Raw genomic sequence first — 21,330 nt, 5'->3', positions numbered from 1 at the left:
GGGGGGGGGAATCGGACTAAATTATATATATACATTTATGTGGATATTACTTATGATACCTACATTTATAGTATCATATAGCATAGCGATATGTGGACAGTCCGCTATATTCAAGTCAATTGTCTATTGGCAATAATGATAATATTTTTATTTTTTTTGAATATAATGACGTTAATATAAACTTTCGACAGGGAACAACGATTTACCCAAATTGGGCTCTTTTGTATACATGTGCATGCAGAAAGTCACACGTGCGAATGCGAGCGCCAAAGGCGGATTTTTTTTTAGATCTAGAAGCACTATCGTGCCATCTGGTGGCTTTTTAGATACATATTTGAGTGTTTTAATTTAATTTACAGACAACATTTTTTGGTTGATTCATTCACTTTATTATTGGAAAGCATCGCAAATATATGTATTTCAAATGCGAAAGACAGCTCTTTTTTCTCCTTTTTCTCTCCGACAAAAATGTGCCGATTGTTGGAATTACCCGAAAATATCCATTGCGTCATATCTCTGACCTGATGAATCTAAATCAACTATAGATATTTAAAATGTCGGAGCCAATATGAACAGATGAATTTCAGATTTTTTTGCTGTTGTGTCCCCCAAATCCTTTTTTTTATAATCAACATTTCTCAGAACCTAAGATGACGGTAGCTCGACCTATATCGATGTTTAGATATATATGTAGTTATACATCTATCTATGTATATATCTATCTATCTTCTTGTAATATGATGTATATGTACATGTAACTGTTCTGTTTCACTGTGTCTTGAAAAAGGAGCAGATCGCTCCGAAAATTTGACAACCTAAACTTGTCCACACTGTTGGAATTACTTCTTGAGTTGAACACTGTACAATTGTTTACAGTATAAATATATATATATATATATTATGTTTGGATTTATACCATTTAACAGTTAGGCATGGACATTTTAACAATGCACTCAAATGCAGCAGAATAATCACTATGTGTACTATATTCCAATTGTAATCTAGTAAACTTTTGCATCAATTCAAATCAATTGGATATTACAGTACGTCAAATCAATTGGATATTACAGTACGTCAAATCAATTGAACATTATATTACAGTACGTCAAATCAATTGGATATTACATATACGGTAACTGATGGGCTTTATACCCTTACACATAATATGAAATAGGCACTCATGCCTAAGCGAGGGCACATAGTTCAGTAAACTTTGTGATGATAGCGTAGATCTCAGACGCCAGCTTACAGCTTTAAGGTAACAAAATGAACAGAATCCCTCCTTAGGACATATGCTAGCTATATATATAGGTGTGCTGTATATCAATTCTGACATGAAAATGAAATGAATGGTGGTTTAAAAAATTAAGAAACCTGCTTTTTTGTTGTTAATAATTTACAATTATTTTAACAATTTTGTCAATATATCGCCCAATCCCTTTAGCACCGAAATTTCTAAAGAAAAAATGACAGAAATATGATCTACATATGTACTGTGCTTAAATATTCATAAACAAGGCAAAGTATTGCAAGGCAATCCATAGTACCAACCGGTAAGAATTTCTATATTTAACAAATAGTACACTTATGTCAGGAAGCATATAGGTCGATCACAGTGAGGTTAGAGTGACCTAGTACTTCACTCCGCCATCCCAAGATGTCTTTGTTCATCAAATCTGGTTACTCGGGTGAAATAGTATAGAAGATATGCCCCGGACGAATATTTTCAAATGTAAAGCTTTTTAAGGTCAAAGATCAAGTCACTGGTCACAGTGACCTAATTCTGTACACTCCGCCATCCCAAGATGTCCGGGATCCTTGTACATCAAATCTAGTTATGCCAGGTAACAAAGTATAGAAGATATGTCCTGGACAAACATTTTCAAAAGTAAAGGTCAAAGGTCAAAACATGCATCACAGTGACCTAATTCTGTACACACTGTATATGTACACTCCATCATCCCAAGATGTCCTTGTACGCCAAATCTGGTTACTCCAGGTGAAATAGCTAGTATATAAGATATGCCCCGAACCAACTTTTTCAAAAGTTAAGATCACAGGTCAAAGCATAGTAAGTCAGTGAGTTCATAGTGATCTTCTTCTTGCACTCTACACTCCCGTCATCCAAAGCTGTCCTTGTACACCAAATCTGGTTTATACTCCAGGTGAAAAAGTACAGAAGATATGTCCCTGACAAACTTCTCTGACGGACGGACAGAAAGAGTGCAAACNCCCCCCCCCCCCCCCCCCGAAAACTTTGGGGGGCTAAAAAATAATATTTAAATATATATCATATATATATGGCTGGTACATAATTGTCCGACATGTATTGCTGACAATTTTCAGAAAAAAAGTGAACAAGAGGCCCAGAGGGCCTGTATCGCTCACCTGGAAATGTTAGTAAAATTGAAGTTGGAATAGCTAGATGTTGCTGGTAGTGTACAGGTATTACATGGTTAGTCAGGGGTTATATTTATATGCAATTGGACAAAAAAACTTGTTAAGAAACTTGTTATGTTTCCCCTGTTGGGCCCTGCCCCTCTGCCCCAAGGGGGTTCAGACCCACCTGTGATACAAAATCAGGTCGTCTTTAACCAATGATGCTTTAGACCAAAAAAGGACAAAATCCTGTTATTCCTACAGAAGAAGAATTTTCAAGAATTTGCTAAATTACCACTATTGGGCCCCACCGCTCAGGCCCCAGGGAGGTCAGACACACCATTTACACAAAACTGATTTCCCTTCCCCATAGGATGCTACTGTTCAAATATGGTCAAAATACCTTCATCGTAACGGAAGAAAAAAGGATATTAAAGCTATTCCTCTATATCCCTTATTTGACCCTGCCTCTCTGCCCCCAGCAGGGTCAGACTAACCGTTTATACAAAATTGGTTCCCCTTCACCCAAGGATACTTCATACCAAATTTGGACAAAATCCTGTCATTTCTACAGAAGGACAATGGGCCCCGCTCCTCTGCCCCCAGGGGAGGGGGGCAACACCAAGACCAAGATGCAAGGATGCTGTAGACTAATTTAGGATAAAATTCTTTAATCTCTATGGTAGAAGAAGGATTTTAAAGGTTTTACCTCTATTTCCCCTATTCAGGCCCGCCTCTCTGCCCCCAAGGGGGCCACACCCACCATTGCTACAAAATTGAGTCCCCTTTGCCCAAGTATGCTCCAGACTAAATAAGGATAAAATCCTTTAATCCTTACGATAGAAAAAGGATTTTTAAGGTTTTAACTCTGTTTCCATTATTTGGCCCCGTCCCTCTGCCCCAAAGGGGGCCACACCCACTTTTTATACAAAATTGTGTCCCCTTGGCCCAAGGATGCTCCAGACTAATTTAGGATAAAATCTACTCAGCCGTTCAGGACTAGTAGCATTTTAAAGGAAAAGTTGACGTCCCCGGACGCCGGACCTTCGGACCAGATGAGCTAATAAAACCAAACCAAACTATTTAAATCACCCTTCGTCCGCAGTCTGTCTGTCTGTCCTTAAACACTTCTTGTTATCGCCATTTCTCAGAAAATGCTGGAGATCTCCCATTCAAATTTCACATAAAGGTTCCTCTTAGCGCCATATCAAATTTTGGGACTGATGGGAAAAGTAAGATTGCCAACCGGCATCCATCTTGAATTTTTAAAATAAGTTTGACAGGTCTATTTCTAGAATGAAGCTTTGATCAAATGTTACAAGGTGCCTTTATTGTTTAAATGACTCAATCCAACAGATAATAGTATTATAGAAGAGAAAAGATCAAACTTACATAGATTATATAAAGATGGTATGATTGTGGGTGCCAAGATCCCTTTGGGATCTCTTGTTATTATTAACCAGGTAAATCTCAAATAGAAGGACAGAGATATTTTGCAAGACACACGGAAGAAAATTAGGAAGACAGAAGAACATTCCTGTTCGGAAAAGAAACTTGTTTTTAATTTGTTTCCACTAAAAAAGACATAAAAACCCCCAGAGACAAACATAAAAATAACAGTTTTATTACACTCTCATCTCTCTACACTTAGGATTGTTTCTTCTATGAGTCTCAGAACTTCCTTACTCCTGTCAAAGGCTCGATCAAAACATGTCAACAGCTGTTCAGACTTAAGCGGACTTCCACCTGTTGAGACCAAAATGAAAACATTTAACATTTTAAGACATAATTTTTTCAGCATTTTCTCACTTTTGTAATTCATTATGCTCTTTGATATTCCAGTGAAAAAAGAACACCGTACAAGATTTTCCCAAAATTTGGTGTTTCCAGTTACCTTCCCTACCCTATTTTTTGTGCCTACCCTAAAATAAAACCTGTTAACTATCTATAGCTACCTACCCTAATTTTTTTCAACATGTTACAGGAAACATATATAAACAAGAGGCCAAGAGGGCCTGTATCGCTCACCTGAATATGTTCAAAATAATTGGCATGAAGTAAAGATATAGGACTCCATGGTAGGTGCTGTAAGTACATATGAAATTTCAGAAAGATCCATCCAGTACTTGAGATATAGCGAGAACAAACTTCAAACAGAGCCCCACCCCTATGCCTCTAGGGGGGCCATACCAACCAATTATACAAAATTGAGACCCCTTGGTCCAAGGATGCTCCAGACTAAATATGGAAAAAATCCCTTAATCTCGATGGTCGAAGAAGGATTTAAAAGGTTTTACCTCTATTTCTCCTATTGGCCTCCGCCCTTCTACCCCCTGGGAGACCACACCCACTGCAAATAAAAAATTAAGTCCCCTTGGCCCAAGGATGCTCCAGACTAAATTAGGATAAAATCCCTCAATCCATATGGTAGAAGAAGGATTATAAAGGTTTTACTTCTATTTCCCCTATTGGGCCCCGCCCCTCAGGTCCCAGGGGGGCCACACCCACCATTTATACAAAATTGGTTCCCCTTTACCCAAGGATGCTCCACACCAAATATGGACCAAATCCTTTCATTCCTACAGAAGAAAAAGGATATTAAAGAGTTTGCTATGTTTCCCCTATTGGGCCCCCCTCTCAGGCCCCTGAGGTGCCAGACCCACGGTTCATACAAAATTGGTTCCCCTTCACCCGAGGATGCTTCAGACCAAATATGGAACAAATCCTTTCATTCCTACAGAAGAAGAAGGATATTAAAGAGTTTGCTATGTTTCCCCTATTGGGCCCCGCCCCTCAGCCCCCTGAGGTGCCAGACCCACCGTTTATACAAAATTGGTTCCCCTTTACCCAAGGATGCTCCACACCAAATATGGACCAAATCCTTTCATTCCTACAGAAGAAGAAGGATTTTAAAGAATAATTTGCTATGTTTCCCCTATTGGGCCCCCCTCTCAGGCCCCTGAGGTGCCAGACCCACGGTTCATACAAAATTGGTTCCCCTTCACCCGAGGATGCTTCAGACCAAATATGGAACAAATCCTTTCATTCCTACAGAAGAAGAAGGATATTAAAGAGTTTGCTATGTTTCCCCTATTGGGCCCCGCCCCTCAGCCCCCTGAGGTGCCAGACCCACCGTTTATACAAAATTGGTTCCCCTTTACCCAAGGATGCCCCACACCAAATATGGAACAAATCCTTTCATTCCTACAGAAGAAGAAGGATTTTAAAGAATAATTTGCTATGTTTCCCCTATTGGGCCCCACCTCTCAGGCTTCTGGCGGGCCAGACCCATGGTTTATACACAATTGGTTCCCCTTCAGACCAAATATGGAACAAATCCTTGCATTCCTACAGAAGAAGAAGGATTTTAAAGAATTTGCTATATTTCCCCTATTGGGCCCCGCTCCCCCAGCCCCCAGGGGGGTCACACCCACCATTTATACAAAATTGAGTTCCCTTGGCCCAAGGATGCTCCAGACTAAATTAGGATAAAATACTTTAATCCCTACGGTAGAAGAAGGATTTTCAAGGTTTTACCTCTATTTCCCCTATTGGGCCCAGCCCCTCTGCCCCCAGGGGGGCCACACCCAGCGTTTATACAAAATTGAGTCCCCTTGGCCTAAGGATACTCTAGACCAAATTTAGTCAAAATCTACTAGGCCGTTCAGGTCTAGTAGCGATTTAAAGGAAAAGTTGACGGACGGACGGACCAGGTGAGCTAAAAATTGTCTGGCCTAAACAAAATAAAATCTTAAAAATGCAAAACCAAAAACATTTTGCAACTGATGAGCATGACCAACTAAGGTAAATCCTCCCTCAAAGATTTCCCAGACAAATTATGTGATTTGCACGTATTTGGTCAAAATTAAGTGTACAAGCTTGATTATTTGCAAATTCATTTAACGAAAAAGTCATAACTATGCAACGTAATAATTGAATTGTGTGCAGTACAAAACAGCTGTGCTCCCTATTGTAAAATCACATACCAGAGTATGTGCTTTCCATTAAAGTTAATTTCCAACCCTTACATATGTACCTAATGAATGCAATTTCAAAGCACACTTGAAGCTTTAATATTTATGCTTGGGAAGAAGGAACATTCAAACCCCAGTATCTATATTTTTCAATGTTGAATGACTTCTGAAATATTTTATTATCAAAATGTCCTGCTTGAAGCAATGTAAACTGACAAACATTCACTGACCATGCTAGCACTTCATACCTATTACAGAAAGCCATGTGATCTAATCCAAAATCAATTTGTTTATAGGACAGGGAAGACTGGGAAATACACAGATTATAGCAGGACAGGAACTAGGTATCCTGTACCAAAAAATCACTTGAACAGGTCAGTGAAGTAAAACTGAGAAAAGTAACATTTTAAACTCTATAATTAAGATATCACAATATTGCTGTCCTGAAAGATTTCTAAACAAGTAAAGTTTCAAACATAATTAAATGCAAAAAATTCTTTTCATGAGACAGAAGAAACCACTTTAATAAGGAAATCCATTTTGGTGGTGATAAACCACATGAGAAAGCAGCCAGAATCACAGTGTAAGGTCTCTTTTGCATACTCGTTTCAACTGGCTGAACCGAAAAAGAAAACGACAGGCTCAGATCTTAAATGAGGCTAAGACCTTGAAAATTTGGCATGTTTATAATGATGAGGGGTCCAGAGCCTCCAACCAACACTAAAATAATGACTTTCACTAGTTTGCATTAATTCCGCTTAAAACAAAGTCGGTTCACATGTATCTTTCTGGAAAAGTTACGAGATTAATTGCACAGGAAAAAGAAGTACATTTTATTCTTGATATATTGATAATTCTTTGTCACAAAACATGAGTACTGTGCATTTTTAGCTCTGCCTGTTGTTTCAGTCCAAGTATGTTCTTTTATCATGGAATATATCTATGCCACCTGAACTGTTTCCACAGGGATACATGAAAGTGACTGTTACACACCTGGTTTGTGTACCATGCAGAGTTTGTTACCAACAGTCACTACAGTCACCATGCCTGTAGCCAGCCCCTCTTCCTCTACTGTAGGGTCCACAAACAGGATACGGCTGTAACATTGATAAACAACACATCAGGGAACAATTTGATGGCAAGCTCATTTCAGAAAGATATTTTAACAAGAAACTTCATGCTTCAGAACTTAATACTTATAGGTATACATTGCATTTTAAAAATGTCTAACTTTACCCCTTGACACTCATCTCAGCAGATCCAATATGAACATCCTTGAATGAACATCTAATAGGTAATGTTAAATACAAACTATCGCAGCTCTGACAACTATTACAGTTATGGAGCAGAATTTATTTAAACTTTGCATTTACTATTTCACCATTCCCCTTGGAAATGTCACAAAATTGCGTGATCCTGAGCATTCATGTATTAATGCATGATGTAGTCTTGGTTCTTACTCCAATGCTAGATGTGTAGTGAGACAACTAGGGCCTTGATGGCTGGGTTTATAAAGCTCCTCTACATCCCAACAAATATTACATAAATATTCACCATTAGCAGTGTTCTTCCCTGTTTTACTGATGTGGACATGTAACTAACAGTGTCCTAACTACTTACTCATCAAATATAGAGAATGTGGAGGATACAGGCTGTGATGAGACAATTAAAGAACATGTTTTGTCCATGGTCACTTCTGGTACCTCTTCCTTCTCCTCTACATGTGGCAAACGAGCTGTGTACAGGTAAAAAACATGTTTAGTGTGATGTGATATGGGTTGAAAAATAGTTGCTTTATACAAGTACTTCTTTAAAAAAACCTTAAATAAGATAAAAAAAATTCTTAAATATTCTGACGAGCTTACTGAAGAACTTACTGTTTCTGAATGCTGCTAGCAGTGCCAACACAGCAGTGTCATAGACGTTTCCATCATAGTCTAAACACATCAGGTCGCAGTGTAAAACCCACACCAGCTGACAAGTAAAAACACATCAGGTTACAATGTAAAACCCACACCAGCTGACAAGTAAAACTACATCAGGTTACAATGTAAAACCGACATCAGCTGACAAGTAAAAATACATCAGCTTACAATCTTCATGCAAACCCTAATTCACCATGAGACTCTCAGCTAATCTTTAATTCACCTTCACATTTTACCTTCAGGTAACCTTTACTGAACTTCGAACTTTACTTGATATTTTGATTGTCCTTACCTTTCCTGGTACGACACATTGATAATTTGATTGTTCTTACCTTTCCTGGTACGACACATTGATATTTTGATTGTCCTTACCTTTCCTGGTAAGACCCATTGATATTTTGATTGTCCTTACCTTTCCTGGTATGACCCATTGATATTTTGATTGTCCTTACCTTTCCTGGTACGACACATTGATATTTTGATTGTTCTTACCTTTCCTGGTACGACACAAAGATTTTGACAGTCGACACATCCTGAACTGTAATGAAAAAGGCAAAAATAAGTTAGTGTTTCTGCTTGAAAAAATTGGTAACAAATAATTGTACAAACTTCCCAGTCTGCAGTGTATTTAGAACAAAAAATGACCAGACTGCAGTGATTTTAGGACACATTCACTAAGGAATTGCTTTAGGACTTCCATTGACCAGGTAACAGCTCATTTAGGACAAACATTGAACCATCTACAGCAAATCTAGGACATACATTGCACAATCTACAGCAAATCTAGGACATACATTGAAGAATCAACAGCACCTTTAGGACATACATTGAATAATCTACATCACCTTTAGGACATACATTGAACCATCTAAAGCAACTTTAGAACACACATTGATCAATCTACATCACCCATAGGACATACATTGAACCATCTAAAGCAACTTTAGGACATACATTGAACAATCTACAGCACCTTTAGGACATACATTTAACAATCTACAGCACCTTTAGGACACACATTGAACAATCTACAGTGCCTTTAGGACATACATTGACCAGGATACAGTGTGTTCAGAAAGAGAATCCATATATGCATCATATTGTATCACCTAAATAATGTTATGAGGTCAAATTTCAAACTCAATTTTTGTTACTGATGTAAATATTTTCAGGATTTGTTTGAATGTTGTTTGAGGTTGATAATTTGTAATGCCATGTTGACTTGAATATATCATTAACATAATGAAGGCTTAAAATCAGGGTGTTATCCAAAGGGGCAGAGTGTATGTCCAGCACTCAACTCTAACAAACATGTGGGTTTTTTTACAGACTTTCTAAGGATGTTTTACAGGGGTTTGTCAGTCATACTGCTACTGAATAACATGGCTTATGTTTTAGCACTATCTTTCAGTTTTATGATTACAAACCGTTCCATTTTTGTTCATGCAGCTGTTACATGTCAGTAAAAGTCATTAAACTCATTTAAGTTGTACATTAAACTCATTTAAGTTGTACATGAATTATCTGTATTAACATTCAAGCTTCCTTTCTAACCACAACAACTGTGAATGTTACTGCAGGGCTTTCGTGTCCTACAGTATCAGACTTATCCTGCAAAACTTACATTCTGAAGGTGTGAAATACCTTACATCACATCACCTTTTACTGAAGGTACTTTACCTACTTTTTGATAACTTCTGCAATAAACTGGCTCATAACCTGGGCTTGTTCGCTGGGTGGTCCTGGTCGGAAATGTGGAGAACAAAGGGGTGTCAGCTGTACATTGGGCACTGCAAAAAACAACACTTTTACACTGACTTTCTGTATAAAGGAGAGTGCTAATTATTATAATTAATTTGCTAATTCAAGAACCTTGCCATGTTTTACACCATTAGAAAGTTAAGGAAAACAAGAGACGCCAGAGGTATCTTGGTGCCCAGCATCATACCATTTTCATAAAAATTATTCAGAATATATGAATTTAATTGACAAATTTCTTTCTTTATATCCTATGTTTAAACATTAATAAAACTGAAAACAAAGTTTGATAAAACACAATATTCACTTGGATGAGGATGCAAAAATTATACATTAATTAGTAGCATGACTGTCTCTTTGCAACCTTATAATTGGACAAAGCATAATTGTATTGTGGTACAGTGAACCAAAAAGTGTCAATATTTACCAATGAATCCTCTGTCTGGCTCTGCTGGTTTTGGTGCTGCTAGTTCCTGAAGTGGAAAAAAGTGAGATTTAAAAAAAGTTATTGATGATTAATATTTCATTCATGTAATATCTGAAAGCTTGGCCATTCAAAATGTTTTTTGAATTTTAATAAAAAAAAACATAAGCTGTTTATTTTCATAGTAAATATAGAACACTCCAATTAAGATATAGAGCTAACTTAATATATAGGTATCTAAATTATATAATGCATAATTTGTAAATAACTCTTGCACACTGAACACTCACTAGAAGATATACATCTTGTCAATGGAGACTAGAAGAATGTGGTATCAGCCTTACTCAGGCGTACATCAAAATGTAAGAGGGTTAGTGTTTGAGGTTGTATAGCTTTTCTGTTTATATAGGTCTGTATCTCCTTTTTTATACCATAGCTAAAACACTGTAATACAACAGAACTGGTTAAATTTTGTGATAGTCAAATTGCTCAAAATAGCATATATTGCATTGAGATTTTGATGCAATAGTATGTATATATATGTCGTATGTATATCGATGTCTGTAATCGGGAGTACCTGTGCCTTCATCAAAAAGGTTTACCGTTATTATGATCAAATCTTGGTAACCGACTTCTTATGTATATTTGGGCTTAATTATACGATACCACAGAAATGCGTACTCTACAATAACACTTACTGCCTTGATACCACACATGATAGTTGTATTTCCCAGCTTGACTAGAGCAGACCCCTCAGCTGTTGTGATACAACCTATAACAACCATATAAACATTTTAACATTTATGGTTCTATTCTTAGAGTGCCACTGAACATATATGGGATGGATGTTATTGGACTATAACAAACATATAAACATTTTCACATTTATGGTTCTATCCTTAGAGTGCCACTGAACATATATGGGATGGATGTTACTGGACTACAAGAATTGGTGGTATGTATTAGTATACATGAAGTATAATTCTATGTAGACTAATAATTCTTGTACATTTTGTTTTATAGGGGTTTACATTTGCAAAGACTATATGGCTTGTGGTTCTTCAAAGAGTATGTTTTCACTTCTTGTATTATAACATGGTGCAGACTTCATATTGTTGAGGTACCATGACTAAACCAAAATAGCCATTCAAGATCTTTATCTCGTTAAAAGCATTGCTGAATTCCTTATACATACTCCAAAACACTTGTGTAACCTGTATTAAAGACCACATCAAATAGCTGAATATTGTACATTCTAGTGACAAACATTACATACAGGTACCGGTATACATAGACTTACCTATGTTAAGTACTGTTCGCCTGAACTCCCCAAGTTCTCTGCCGTCTGGTCGAACATCTTTCTCCTGTAGAGTTTAATAATGATAAATAGAAAATATGAAAGAAAAAAAATCCTATTGAATCAGAATACAATGGGCATTGTCTATCTACCTCTCAAAACAAACAATTTTATTTTTCTGATTGCAAAATTATCAGTTGATTACCATAGAAGGTATTTTCTATCATTCAGAGAACTTCACCATAAGCTGTTCATATAATAATAAATTAGTACTTTTTCAACTATCTTGAGAAAAAAGTGAGGATACAATAAAATAAATACCATTTTTTTCAAAGAACATTCATGAAAGTACATCACTTTATACTTATTCACTTACCAAAAATTTCCTATAGTACTCAACAGGCTTTGCTATTCTGTAAAAAAGTAACAATAAGATTGAGGTATATTTACTGTACTTAGCTTTCAAACAAGAAACTTGTATTGAAATTAGCATTCTAGTACAAAATATGTGTTTTATGCATAGCACCTTGTTGTACATGTTGAAATTTTAGAATGGCTTCCTTCTTGGGATCATAGTAGGGGTTATACAAAGTTTTTTACAAAGGCATGTGACGCTATTGTTTTCCTTCTGATTTATTCAGAGATTCGTCAAATGCAATAGATTCAGTTTCTTCTGGAGCATAATCTACAAGCTTTAGGGAGTAGATTACATTTGAGAATAAAATTAAAGAAATTTTACCTCGATGATTAATGATGCATTCTCATGAATTGCATATCTGTTTCATTATACACAATTGTAACCAATAAAATATATGAAAGACAAAAATATGTTTTTTTTGCATTAATCATGATTTGGCTTCCCCGTTTGAGGAAAGTTTTTCAAAAGAATGATATCCTACAATGCAAGTTTGATGTCATACACATTGAGGAGTTGCTTCACATTTAGAAATCATCAAAAATGTCATTTGACATGCTTAACATTATTCTGCTTTAGTTGAAAAGCATGTGCAACATTTGTCATTATTATTTTAATGTCTCTAAAAGGTATCACCCTGGGACCTTATGGCTTTAGTGCAATGCTACACCATAAGAGCTAAAATGAAAATCTTTGTAGACAAGTCTGGAAGCAGCCAGGATAATATTTTACTCTCCAAGAAAGAACTTGTCCGAAGTGTTTCCAGGGGCAACAACAATATTTGAGAGCTAGGCGGACTGTTTTTGTCAATATTTTCAGGGCCTCAGGTCGGGAATCAATGCAACAAAGGTCATTATCATTATCTTTATCAATGTCTCAAATTTTGCCTGAACCGGAGACCTGGGGCCTTTGGCTTACTAGTCTGATTCCATATCAAATGAGCCAAAGTGAAGTTATTTGTTACTCAGTCAGTAGGAAGCGACTATATTTTTTACAAAATGTTACATAGCGAGTGTTATCAAAGTCAATAATATAACACTAAGGTTGATGTCACCATAAAAATAGTTCCAAAATAAATCCATACAATATTTAAGTAAATATTGCAGAAATCGGGTTTTTTTGGTCAACATGACATATTTTACCTCTCTAACATATATTACAAATATAAACAACAATTATGATGATAAGCTTAAATAATCATAATGAAAGCTTCTGTTAGGGTATAATAACAAGTAACCAGTAAATATTTCAACAAGACTGACTCAAAGAGCAAACAGAAAGTAGAACCAAATATTAGTTAAGTTCAAGTCAGTAAAAAAGTGTTTTTAAGTATCATTTAACAAATCATTGCTTCTGATTTCTGCATTGTATCTTAAACATTAAATTGATTGAATTATGTACAAAATGTAAAAATATATATTCCACGTGCGGCCCGTACTTAAAATCGTCGGCCATCTTTCTGAATGATCCGTGTAATTTACAATACAAACAATTTCATTGGTTCATGGGAATACCAACCACCAATGAAATCTTATCTTTCAAAAAAGTACGGATCTACGGAATCACTCTGATTTTTTCTACACGCACCGGTTGCTGGATGGCGCTGGATTTAAAGGCGGACTGACACATACGTTGACGGTGTTTCTGTCAAAATGGACGAGCAAAGCATCATTGAGTTTAAAGAGGTAGTAGAAACTTTATTATGTAATCCGGATAGACGAACGAAGGTTGAACATAACGAAACAAAGTTTTCAGTTGCTAATGAAGAAATTCTCAATGATGTTGTTCCCAGCCAGTTGTTCGAATTCCAATTTCCTGTTATTCTTGTCAGTTCAGTGGTTGATGCTGATGTGACTGAAGAAGAATTTTATGTACCAGATCTAGGCATAAATAATGACATTTCAACAAGATCTCGACCAGCACGAAGTGTGAGCCACAGTCAGAGTGAAGTTGAGGGCTCTCCATTGAAGTTACAAACTTACGCAGATTTTAGTTTCTCTTCACCATCTTCTGATGCATCACTAAATGTCAGAAAAAGAACTGTTGTCAGGGCGACTGGTGTTCCATTGGACAAGGCAAGAGAGCTTGCATCTTATCTGTCTCTAGCATACTCGTCCAAAGTATCCGATCATATTCAGAGTAAATTAGATTCTGATGCGACTCTTGATGACTCAGCTCAAGCTATTAACAAAATACCCTCACTCTTCATTCTCTGTGATGGATTAGATCATAAAAGAACTGCATGCATGTATATTGAGCCAATCTATTTGAAAGCAACAGACTCAAACAAATGGACAGGGTGGAAGGTTTCTTCAATCTATGTGAAAGATCCAGAGAGTGACGAATCACATATGCCTAATTTCCATAAATTGGATTTGTCGGGAAAACAGATAGAGTGTGAGGCAAAGTATGACCTTTTCGAATCACATCAAGAAAATGATCGCCAACCTATTGATAAATACCAGGGATCCTTGCAGTTAGAGGTACGATGGAAGAAGTTGACCAGTGCACCCCCTTTAGATGCCAGAACAATTATAAAGGCCAAGGTTTTGCCGGGAGACATACGAAGTGCGGCTCACAGTTTATACAACACTTTAGAAGCCCTCAAGCTTCATGTTGCAGGTACAAGAAGTCCAGAACTATATCAATTCTAGTGATAAAATGTGTAAAAAAAAAACCACCAGAGCCTTTTTTAGCTGCATTTTATATGTAAGAGTAGAAATTATTATATACCTATAGGCCTGTATAAGAAGAAATAAAGTCCAGGGTGCAAAAAATCCCCTGGCCCAGGGCTAGTAAATTTGGTTGAAGGGCAAGTGAAAATTTCTATGGACTTGCCCGACAGGAAAGTGATTGATGATATTTTGGTGCTGGATTGTGAAAATGTCATGCATGAATTGACTGTAGTTTGGTGGGATACTCTTCAACCATTATGAAACAAACAAAAAGTTTGTTCTTGAGTTGAAAACAAACTTTATTCTTTGTTTTGAAGAAAAAAATGCCAGTAGATTACCAGCAGTCTTTCTATCAATTCAGACGATTTTGTAGAATTTAAATCTGGTGAAAATAACTGAAACTTAAGCTAAAAAGGTAAAAGAGATAGATAAAGGATTTACTTACTTATTTAATAATTGTATGTGCTACATTGTTTAAATAAATTTAACAACTGAGGGACATCGTTTTTGCCTGAAAAACATATGTCCCTGTTTATCAAAGAAGAAGTTGCAATGGCGTGACTAATAAGCGGACATATCCTGACTCGGATTTCAGGAATTTAAAACTAAATAATAATCACACATATTAGAATAAATAAAATAAATCTGTCACCTGCAATTTAATAGTAAAAAAATAATCCTCATTTTAATGTTGGAGCTACTGGGTGGGGGAGTTCAAATATTTCATGAAAACTGAAGACTTGTTGATTCAAAATAAACTTTAATCTTTTTTATATAATTATTTTTGAAGCTGCAACTTTTTTTGATTTACCTGCCAGAATGTCCTGTAATAATTTTAAATGTTTGGGACACTCCGCTTGATGCATCAAGTCTTTATTTAATATATAAAGTGATACTTTTTAAATCTTGGACCAGTAATTTTAAGATTCTACTTCGGGCAAGTGCATTTTAAGATCCACTGGCCCGAATATTTTTCTTGCCCTGAAGTCCCACAACAATTGGGACTCCAGTGCTCCAGATAACTTTTGAACATGTGGGGTTTTTCACCCCTACCTCTCCAAAGTGTTGGGGTGAAAACTTAAATTTTAAACCATGAAGTGCTGTAAAAGCAACGTTACCTGAAAATTTTGAAATAAGATGAATAATTTGTATGTGTTATTCTTATAGTATACGGTTAAGAATGACTCAAATTCATATTTTTGTGTTGTCTTGACATGTGGTATTATTTTTCCATTTCACTGTGATTGTGTTTAAATGTTTAAACCCAAAACTCAATGAGTTGCATATTTTTTTCGTTTGAATAGTACACATATCCTTCTTCGTTTTTTATCATTCCATATTCGAACAGCCCGTCTTGGCTCAAAGTCAGTTCAGGTCCTAACATGTTGATTTTCATCAATGTATTGACAGTTGCTGCTTTGAGAGAGCATCTTAACCGTGACTTTAGGCGGTTTTGCACACTGAATGATCGTTCACATTCTATTGATGTTATACACAAGGTTAATGCAATTTGTGCTAAAACAGAAAAGTTTGGAATCATTTTTGAATGAAGTAAAACTACCCGCCGATTGTTGACATTTTGATAGCGCCATAATTTAATTCTCTCTTGTGTTAGCGTTTGTAACAGGAGGCATTGATATGCAAGCGTCTCGGTGACTCACTGTAAGCGTGTTATAATATGCTAAATTGGACCCGGAGACTGACGCAATGTTCCGGATTTTGCTTGCGTGAATTAAGCAAGTTCATTTTTTTCTTTTGCGTAGTTTGTGAAATATCGTGCGTGAATACGCATTCACGCAAGCTATCTGGAGCACTGTAATACTCGATGGATATACATCTCTTACAGCCAGCCATGTACGCTAGAGTTTTCCCATGATGGAAAGCCATGAAAGAAAAATTATTCCCCCCCGTAAGACTTATAGAATCTCTCACCCCCAAAGGGGGTGAGATAGGGGAATCTCAGCCCTCGGGGGAAGGTTCTTAAGTTGCCAAAAACAATACTTTTCCTTGTGATTGGCACTTTAGAATCTTCCCCTGAGGGTTGAGATTCCCCTATCTCACCCACAAGGGGGTGAATGATTCTTTTTCTCTTACCCTGTTATCTTCTCAAACGTGGTGATAATATTACATGCTAAATTCAGGGTTGAGGTGACGTCATTGTATTGTTAAAGTGACGTCGAACCATTGTTATGAATAGGGAAATCCCCACGTCTCAACCCTAGGGTAAGACAAGGAAATCTCACACTGTTAAAAGTGTGGATACACTTGTCTAGGGTAAGAAAAAGATGTATTCACACTTCCGGTCAGGGAAAGGTATCTCGTCATACCATAGTATAAAAATTTAATTGGGGATTCCCCTGATATCATGAAATGATGAAATTATGAAAGCAACATTTGTATTTCATGTAATAACCACTTGTATTTGATTTGAGAGAAAAATAATCATTCCCCACTTAAGGAGTAAGACAGAAAAATGTCAATCCCTGGCAAAGTCAAGAGGTAGACATTTAGGAATCTTACCCCTTGGGTTAAGATTTTTCTGCCTTACTTCCGAGGTGGGAAGAATATGTTAATCTTACATATAGGGGTGACATCACACTTCAAAGACTGATATTTTTTATGTCATAACACGGCAAGTGTGATGTTATTTCAATCTATTTGGCTGAATTTTGTTTTCAGTTGAAGTAATTTTTCTTCAATTATTGCAGTATTACTTATAATTTGAAATATATATATTATATATTCTGTCACCTTGTGACGTCTACACCTCTTGATAAATTAAAGTGGTAAGCCATGTAAGAAAATCTTACTGTATGTAAATTATGTACAGAAGGATAGAAATGTCTTGGTTACATATATATATATAATTTAGGTTAAAAAGCCTTGGTTTTTGTTCCAAATTCTAAGCACAGGTTGGACATTTTTATCCACATCTATATATATATTATAAAACAGAGAAAAAAATACTTACGGACGAAGAAAAATATATAAAGAAAAAATCTCAAAAACACATCTTTAGTACTTTCATCTCTTCAAGGAGATTCTTCAGACTGTAGAATCTCCCCGAAGAGATGAAAGTACTAAAGACGTGTTGTTGAGATTTTTTCTTCTTATATTAAATAAATATATAATATATATGTGATAGAATCATATGTAACACTGATGTATAATATAAATTCATGTACAATTGTATGTATCTTGTAGGTTTGACCACATCAGAAATCAAATGGATTGAATACGAAGAGGAAACACCTGTTATGGACAAACTCAAGGTATCATATAAAGGCAATTATATATTGTTCTTGAGATCGAAGAACCAGTTGAATTTACTGTCAAAAAGAAAAACATAGTCTTGCAGCTTTCTATATATGCATATATATTTTTTATAAATCAAAGCACTCTCATACACTGTGCGTATATACTCTCTTAAACTCAGACTATTAATTATATATAATAATAAATAAAATATGTTTTGCAGTTTGACATGTTTTATTAAAACAAACATGAAAATGTTTTTTAATGCTCATCTAGTTTGGACATGTTATGGTATATATACTGGTATACATGTAATAGTCCATATGCCTGTTTGTTCACCATCAATATCTGTCGGAGAAGAAATTCATATTAAAAATGTGCCTTGTGACCATAACAACAACAATATATTCCGTCTTTGCGTATTGCAGAGTTATCTTCTCTTGGGAGCAGGTATTGATTGTTACGTCATTGGTTTGTGTGAGAAAATTACGTCGTTTTCTCAAAAATTGATGACATTACTCTCACAAACAAGTGACGTAACAATCAATACCTGCTCCCAAGAGAAGATAACTCTGCAATACGCAAAGACGGAATATTAATGATGTAATAAAGTACATATTCCATTGATGTCACAAAAAAGATAGCTGCTTTGGCAGAAAAAATCAACAATAGCTTGTACTGATCATGACATCTTAATTATTAACTTCTTGCAGGGTAAAATTATTATAAACTGTACAGTGATTTTTTAAGGTCAATTTGAGGTACTGCTTTACAATATGTTTACGTACACATGTCCTTGACAATTTTAGCGTAAATACTTTTTAATATAAATTCAATCCAGAAAGAAATAGCATAGCTATGATTGTATTAATATGTTAAATGATTAATTTGACTTTTAGAGTACATATTTTTGTTACCGTCTCTTCTTGATAGGCTCTATTAGAGATCCTGAAGCACGGGGATGCTAGCCAGCTTGCAAACTCGGATGATGAGCAGAATGATGAAGAATTCAACAACGTGATGGACACTCTTGTGTTTCACGAGCGTAAGGACTTGGACTTCACAGACCATCTCTGGACAGTCCTGTACAAGTGTTCCTCCTACTCGGAACTTGTGGAATGTTTCAAATATGTGTTCACAGTGCTGAGCAATGGAGAACTTCGACCAATGGTTCATCGTAATAATAATACCACTGTGGCACAGATGGTAAGGGATTCCTACATGGGTAAGCTTCGCATGCCTAACCTGGCAGGAGTGTATGCCCTGCAGCTGTTGGCTGAAATAGGTGCAGAAAAACTTCACCAAGATTACCTCTTCACATTTCTGGCGAAGGAGCTTGTCACCCACAGCAATCTCGAAGACTTTCTCAAAACAGATGTTAAGTTGGAACAAAAACTCATCAATCTGGAGAAAATGCATCATGTGTTAGAAATGGTTGTAATGCTGAAGTTGTTTCTAAACCTCCCAAGTCTTAACCTGGCCATCTGTGCACGAGCTATGTTGGCACACTACCAACAAGAGGACATCTCTCCAAGCCATGTGTTTGCCTTCCCCATGCTGACCCCCTCATTGAAGCATGCGTTTGAGACCTGCCAGCCATGCATGAAACAAATGGTGCTAGCCAAGATGGTGGGAGACATGAAGGAGTCCGTACACCACTTGTTGGTGACACATCAACCATTCCACCACCTACCGGCCAGTGTCGACCCAGAGGTACTCATGGACACTACTGTCAACAAGAACAAGAAATACTTCTATGTCAGAAAGAATGAAAGCATTTCTATTCTTATATGAATTTCCTAATAAGTTGATGACCATAAAACACAACGAATGGTTTGTACATATGTATATATACACTAGTATATGTAGTATATATACTTTTAGAAGTGATTATCATAATTAAGTGCTTTTTGTGTTGTCCGTGTCATTAAGCACACACTTCAGCACAATAACTACATGTTTCTGTTAACAGTTGTATTTTATACTGAACAGTGATAATGTTATAACATACCATCTGGTACTGTAGGTACAAAACCTATCTCTCTATACCAATTTCAGCACACGCTGTACATGTATGCTACTGATCATAGTAGTAGGGATGATGTAAAACTTTTCTTACCCAAGCTTTATATATTTGGGACAAGAAGTTAAGTGCATAGAAAGCAAGCAGAGATGGCAGATTTAAGAAGCAAAACTAGACTTCGTCTGTGAAACATGGTGTCCGAACAAAAATAACTTATTCCAAATATGAGGAAATACTGTAGATTTTAATTTGATACAATCAAACATCAACTCAGTGCAGACATTTCATGACTTAATACTTGTGTTAATTTAAGTAGTGTGTTATACCAGTAAAACAAAGGTTATCTTCATATCCTGATATATATAACAGCGCGGACATCCAGAACATCTGCATCTTGTATATGGAGGCATTGTCCTTGCAGGTTTTTTTTCTCCCACTGAAATTCTTCTGAACAAAATTTCCATTATACTCGGTTATTAACATATTAAACTGACAAATGAGCTTACCAAGATCCGCCAAAGTTTGCTTTTCACATAACAAATAAACAGGCTGTTTGGATCCCCCTGAACCTTTGACTACAAAACTAAATGTAATATCTTCTATTTATGATGCAAACCACTTGTACTTAAATAATATTATCCTTATGGGTGTTACAATATGCATCGAGTGTACATGTATCCAAATATTAAGCAATACAGAAGGAATTTGTTGTGATATGCATCCAGATATATTGTAAAAAAAAAAGGGCTGAATGTTATTTTATTTTTGTATTGAGACACAGATACAATATGCCTGTGTATTGCAATTTAGCAGTTTTCTGATATATTGTGACAGCCCATCTTATTGTACTGTACATCTCCCAAAGATGTTTCCTGTACAGTTGTCAACATGTTCTGTAGATAAACGTTGACAATTGTAATGTCTTAAATAGATTACTGAAAAGTCATCAGACACTATGAAATTACATAGCTCCTATATGTCGTGATGCTATGAGTATGATATATGCTATCAGTAAATAAATGGTTAAACTATATACGTATCTGTTGTTTGTTGTTGCTAACATCAATAAGTTCTACTCTTCTTGTCCCGTTGTTGCTGAGGTGTGACTAGGGACAGTAATCTAGAACTGCTTATATACAGCCATCACTTAATTAGAACCATACTTGCTATATAGTTTAGTTGATGTTCACCAAGACAATTATTAC

At 36.1% G+C, this 21,330-nt stretch overlaps 2 protein-coding genes across 3 annotated transcripts; one reads left to right on the top strand and one right to left on the bottom strand.

The window, feature by feature from the left end:
• Nucleotides 1-3,981: 3,981 nt before the first annotated feature.
• Nucleotides 3,982-13,643, bottom strand: LOC110457214 (exosome complex component RRP43-like). Of its 2 annotated transcripts, XM_021508387.1 has the most exons (11): nt 13,611-13,643; nt 12,134-12,170; nt 11,761-11,824; nt 11,159-11,232; nt 10,464-10,509; nt 9,963-10,068; nt 8,771-8,816; nt 8,231-8,327; nt 7,974-8,088; nt 7,347-7,450; nt 3,982-4,125 (listed from the first exon to the last, which is right to left on the bottom strand). In XM_021508387.1, the coding sequence occupies exons 1-11, from the start codon at nt 13,625-13,627 to the stop codon at nt 4,013-4,015; spliced, it is 819 nt and encodes a 272-aa protein (XP_021364062.1). In that variant the 5' UTR covers nt 13,628-13,643; the 3' UTR covers nt 3,982-4,012. The 2 variants fall into 2 exon arrangements, with proteins under 2 accessions (XP_021364062.1, XP_021364061.1); XM_021508386.1 differs by lacking the exon at nt 13,611-13,643 and having other exon boundaries at nt 12,134-12,410.
• Nucleotides 13,644-13,758: 115 nt separating this feature from the next.
• On the top strand, nt 13,759-21,166 carry LOC110457247 (protein zwilch homolog). The gene is made up of 3 exons (XM_021508434.1): nt 13,759-14,794; nt 18,052-18,119; nt 19,036-21,166. The coding sequence occupies exons 1-3, from the start codon at nt 13,825-13,827 to the stop codon at nt 19,894-19,896; spliced, it is 1,899 nt and encodes a 632-aa protein (XP_021364109.1). The 5' UTR covers nt 13,759-13,824; the 3' UTR covers nt 19,897-21,166.
• The last annotated feature ends 164 nt before the right edge of the window (nt 21,167-21,330 follow it).

The sequence above is a fragment of the Mizuhopecten yessoensis genome, unplaced genomic scaffold, assembly GCF_002113885.1.
Source record: "Mizuhopecten yessoensis strain PY_sf001 unplaced genomic scaffold, ASM211388v2 scaffold9049, whole genome shotgun sequence".
Lineage (NCBI taxonomy): Eukaryota > Metazoa > Mollusca > Bivalvia > Pectinida > Pectinidae > Mizuhopecten > Mizuhopecten yessoensis.
This window is presented reverse-complemented; position numbering and strand designations above follow the sequence as displayed.

Excerpts from the sequence above, each read along its gene's own strand:
- LOC110457214 (XM_021508386.1), bottom strand. The coding sequence starts at position 12,295 with ATGTACAACAAGGTGCTATGCATAAAACACATATTTTGTACTAGAATG. Across the intron at positions 11,233-11,760 it reads GCGAACAGTACTTAACATAG|GTTGTATCACAACAGCTGAG; the intron begins GTAAGTCTATGT and ends TGGTTGTTATAG. Across the intron at positions 10,510-11,158 it reads TCATGTGTGGTATCAAGGCA|GAACTAGCAGCACCAAAACC; the intron begins GTAAGTGTTATT and ends TTTCCACTTCAG.
- LOC110457247 (XM_021508434.1), top strand. The coding sequence starts at position 13,825 with ATGGACGAGCAAAGCATCATTGAGTTTAAAGAGGTAGTAGAAACTTTA. Across the intron at positions 14,795-18,051 it reads CCTCAAGCTTCATGTTGCAG|GTTTGACCACATCAGAAATC; the intron begins GTACAAGAAGTC and ends TGTATCTTGTAG. Across the intron at positions 18,120-19,035 it reads CTGTTATGGACAAACTCAAG|GCTCTATTAGAGATCCTGAA; the intron begins GTATCATATAAA and ends TCTTCTTGATAG.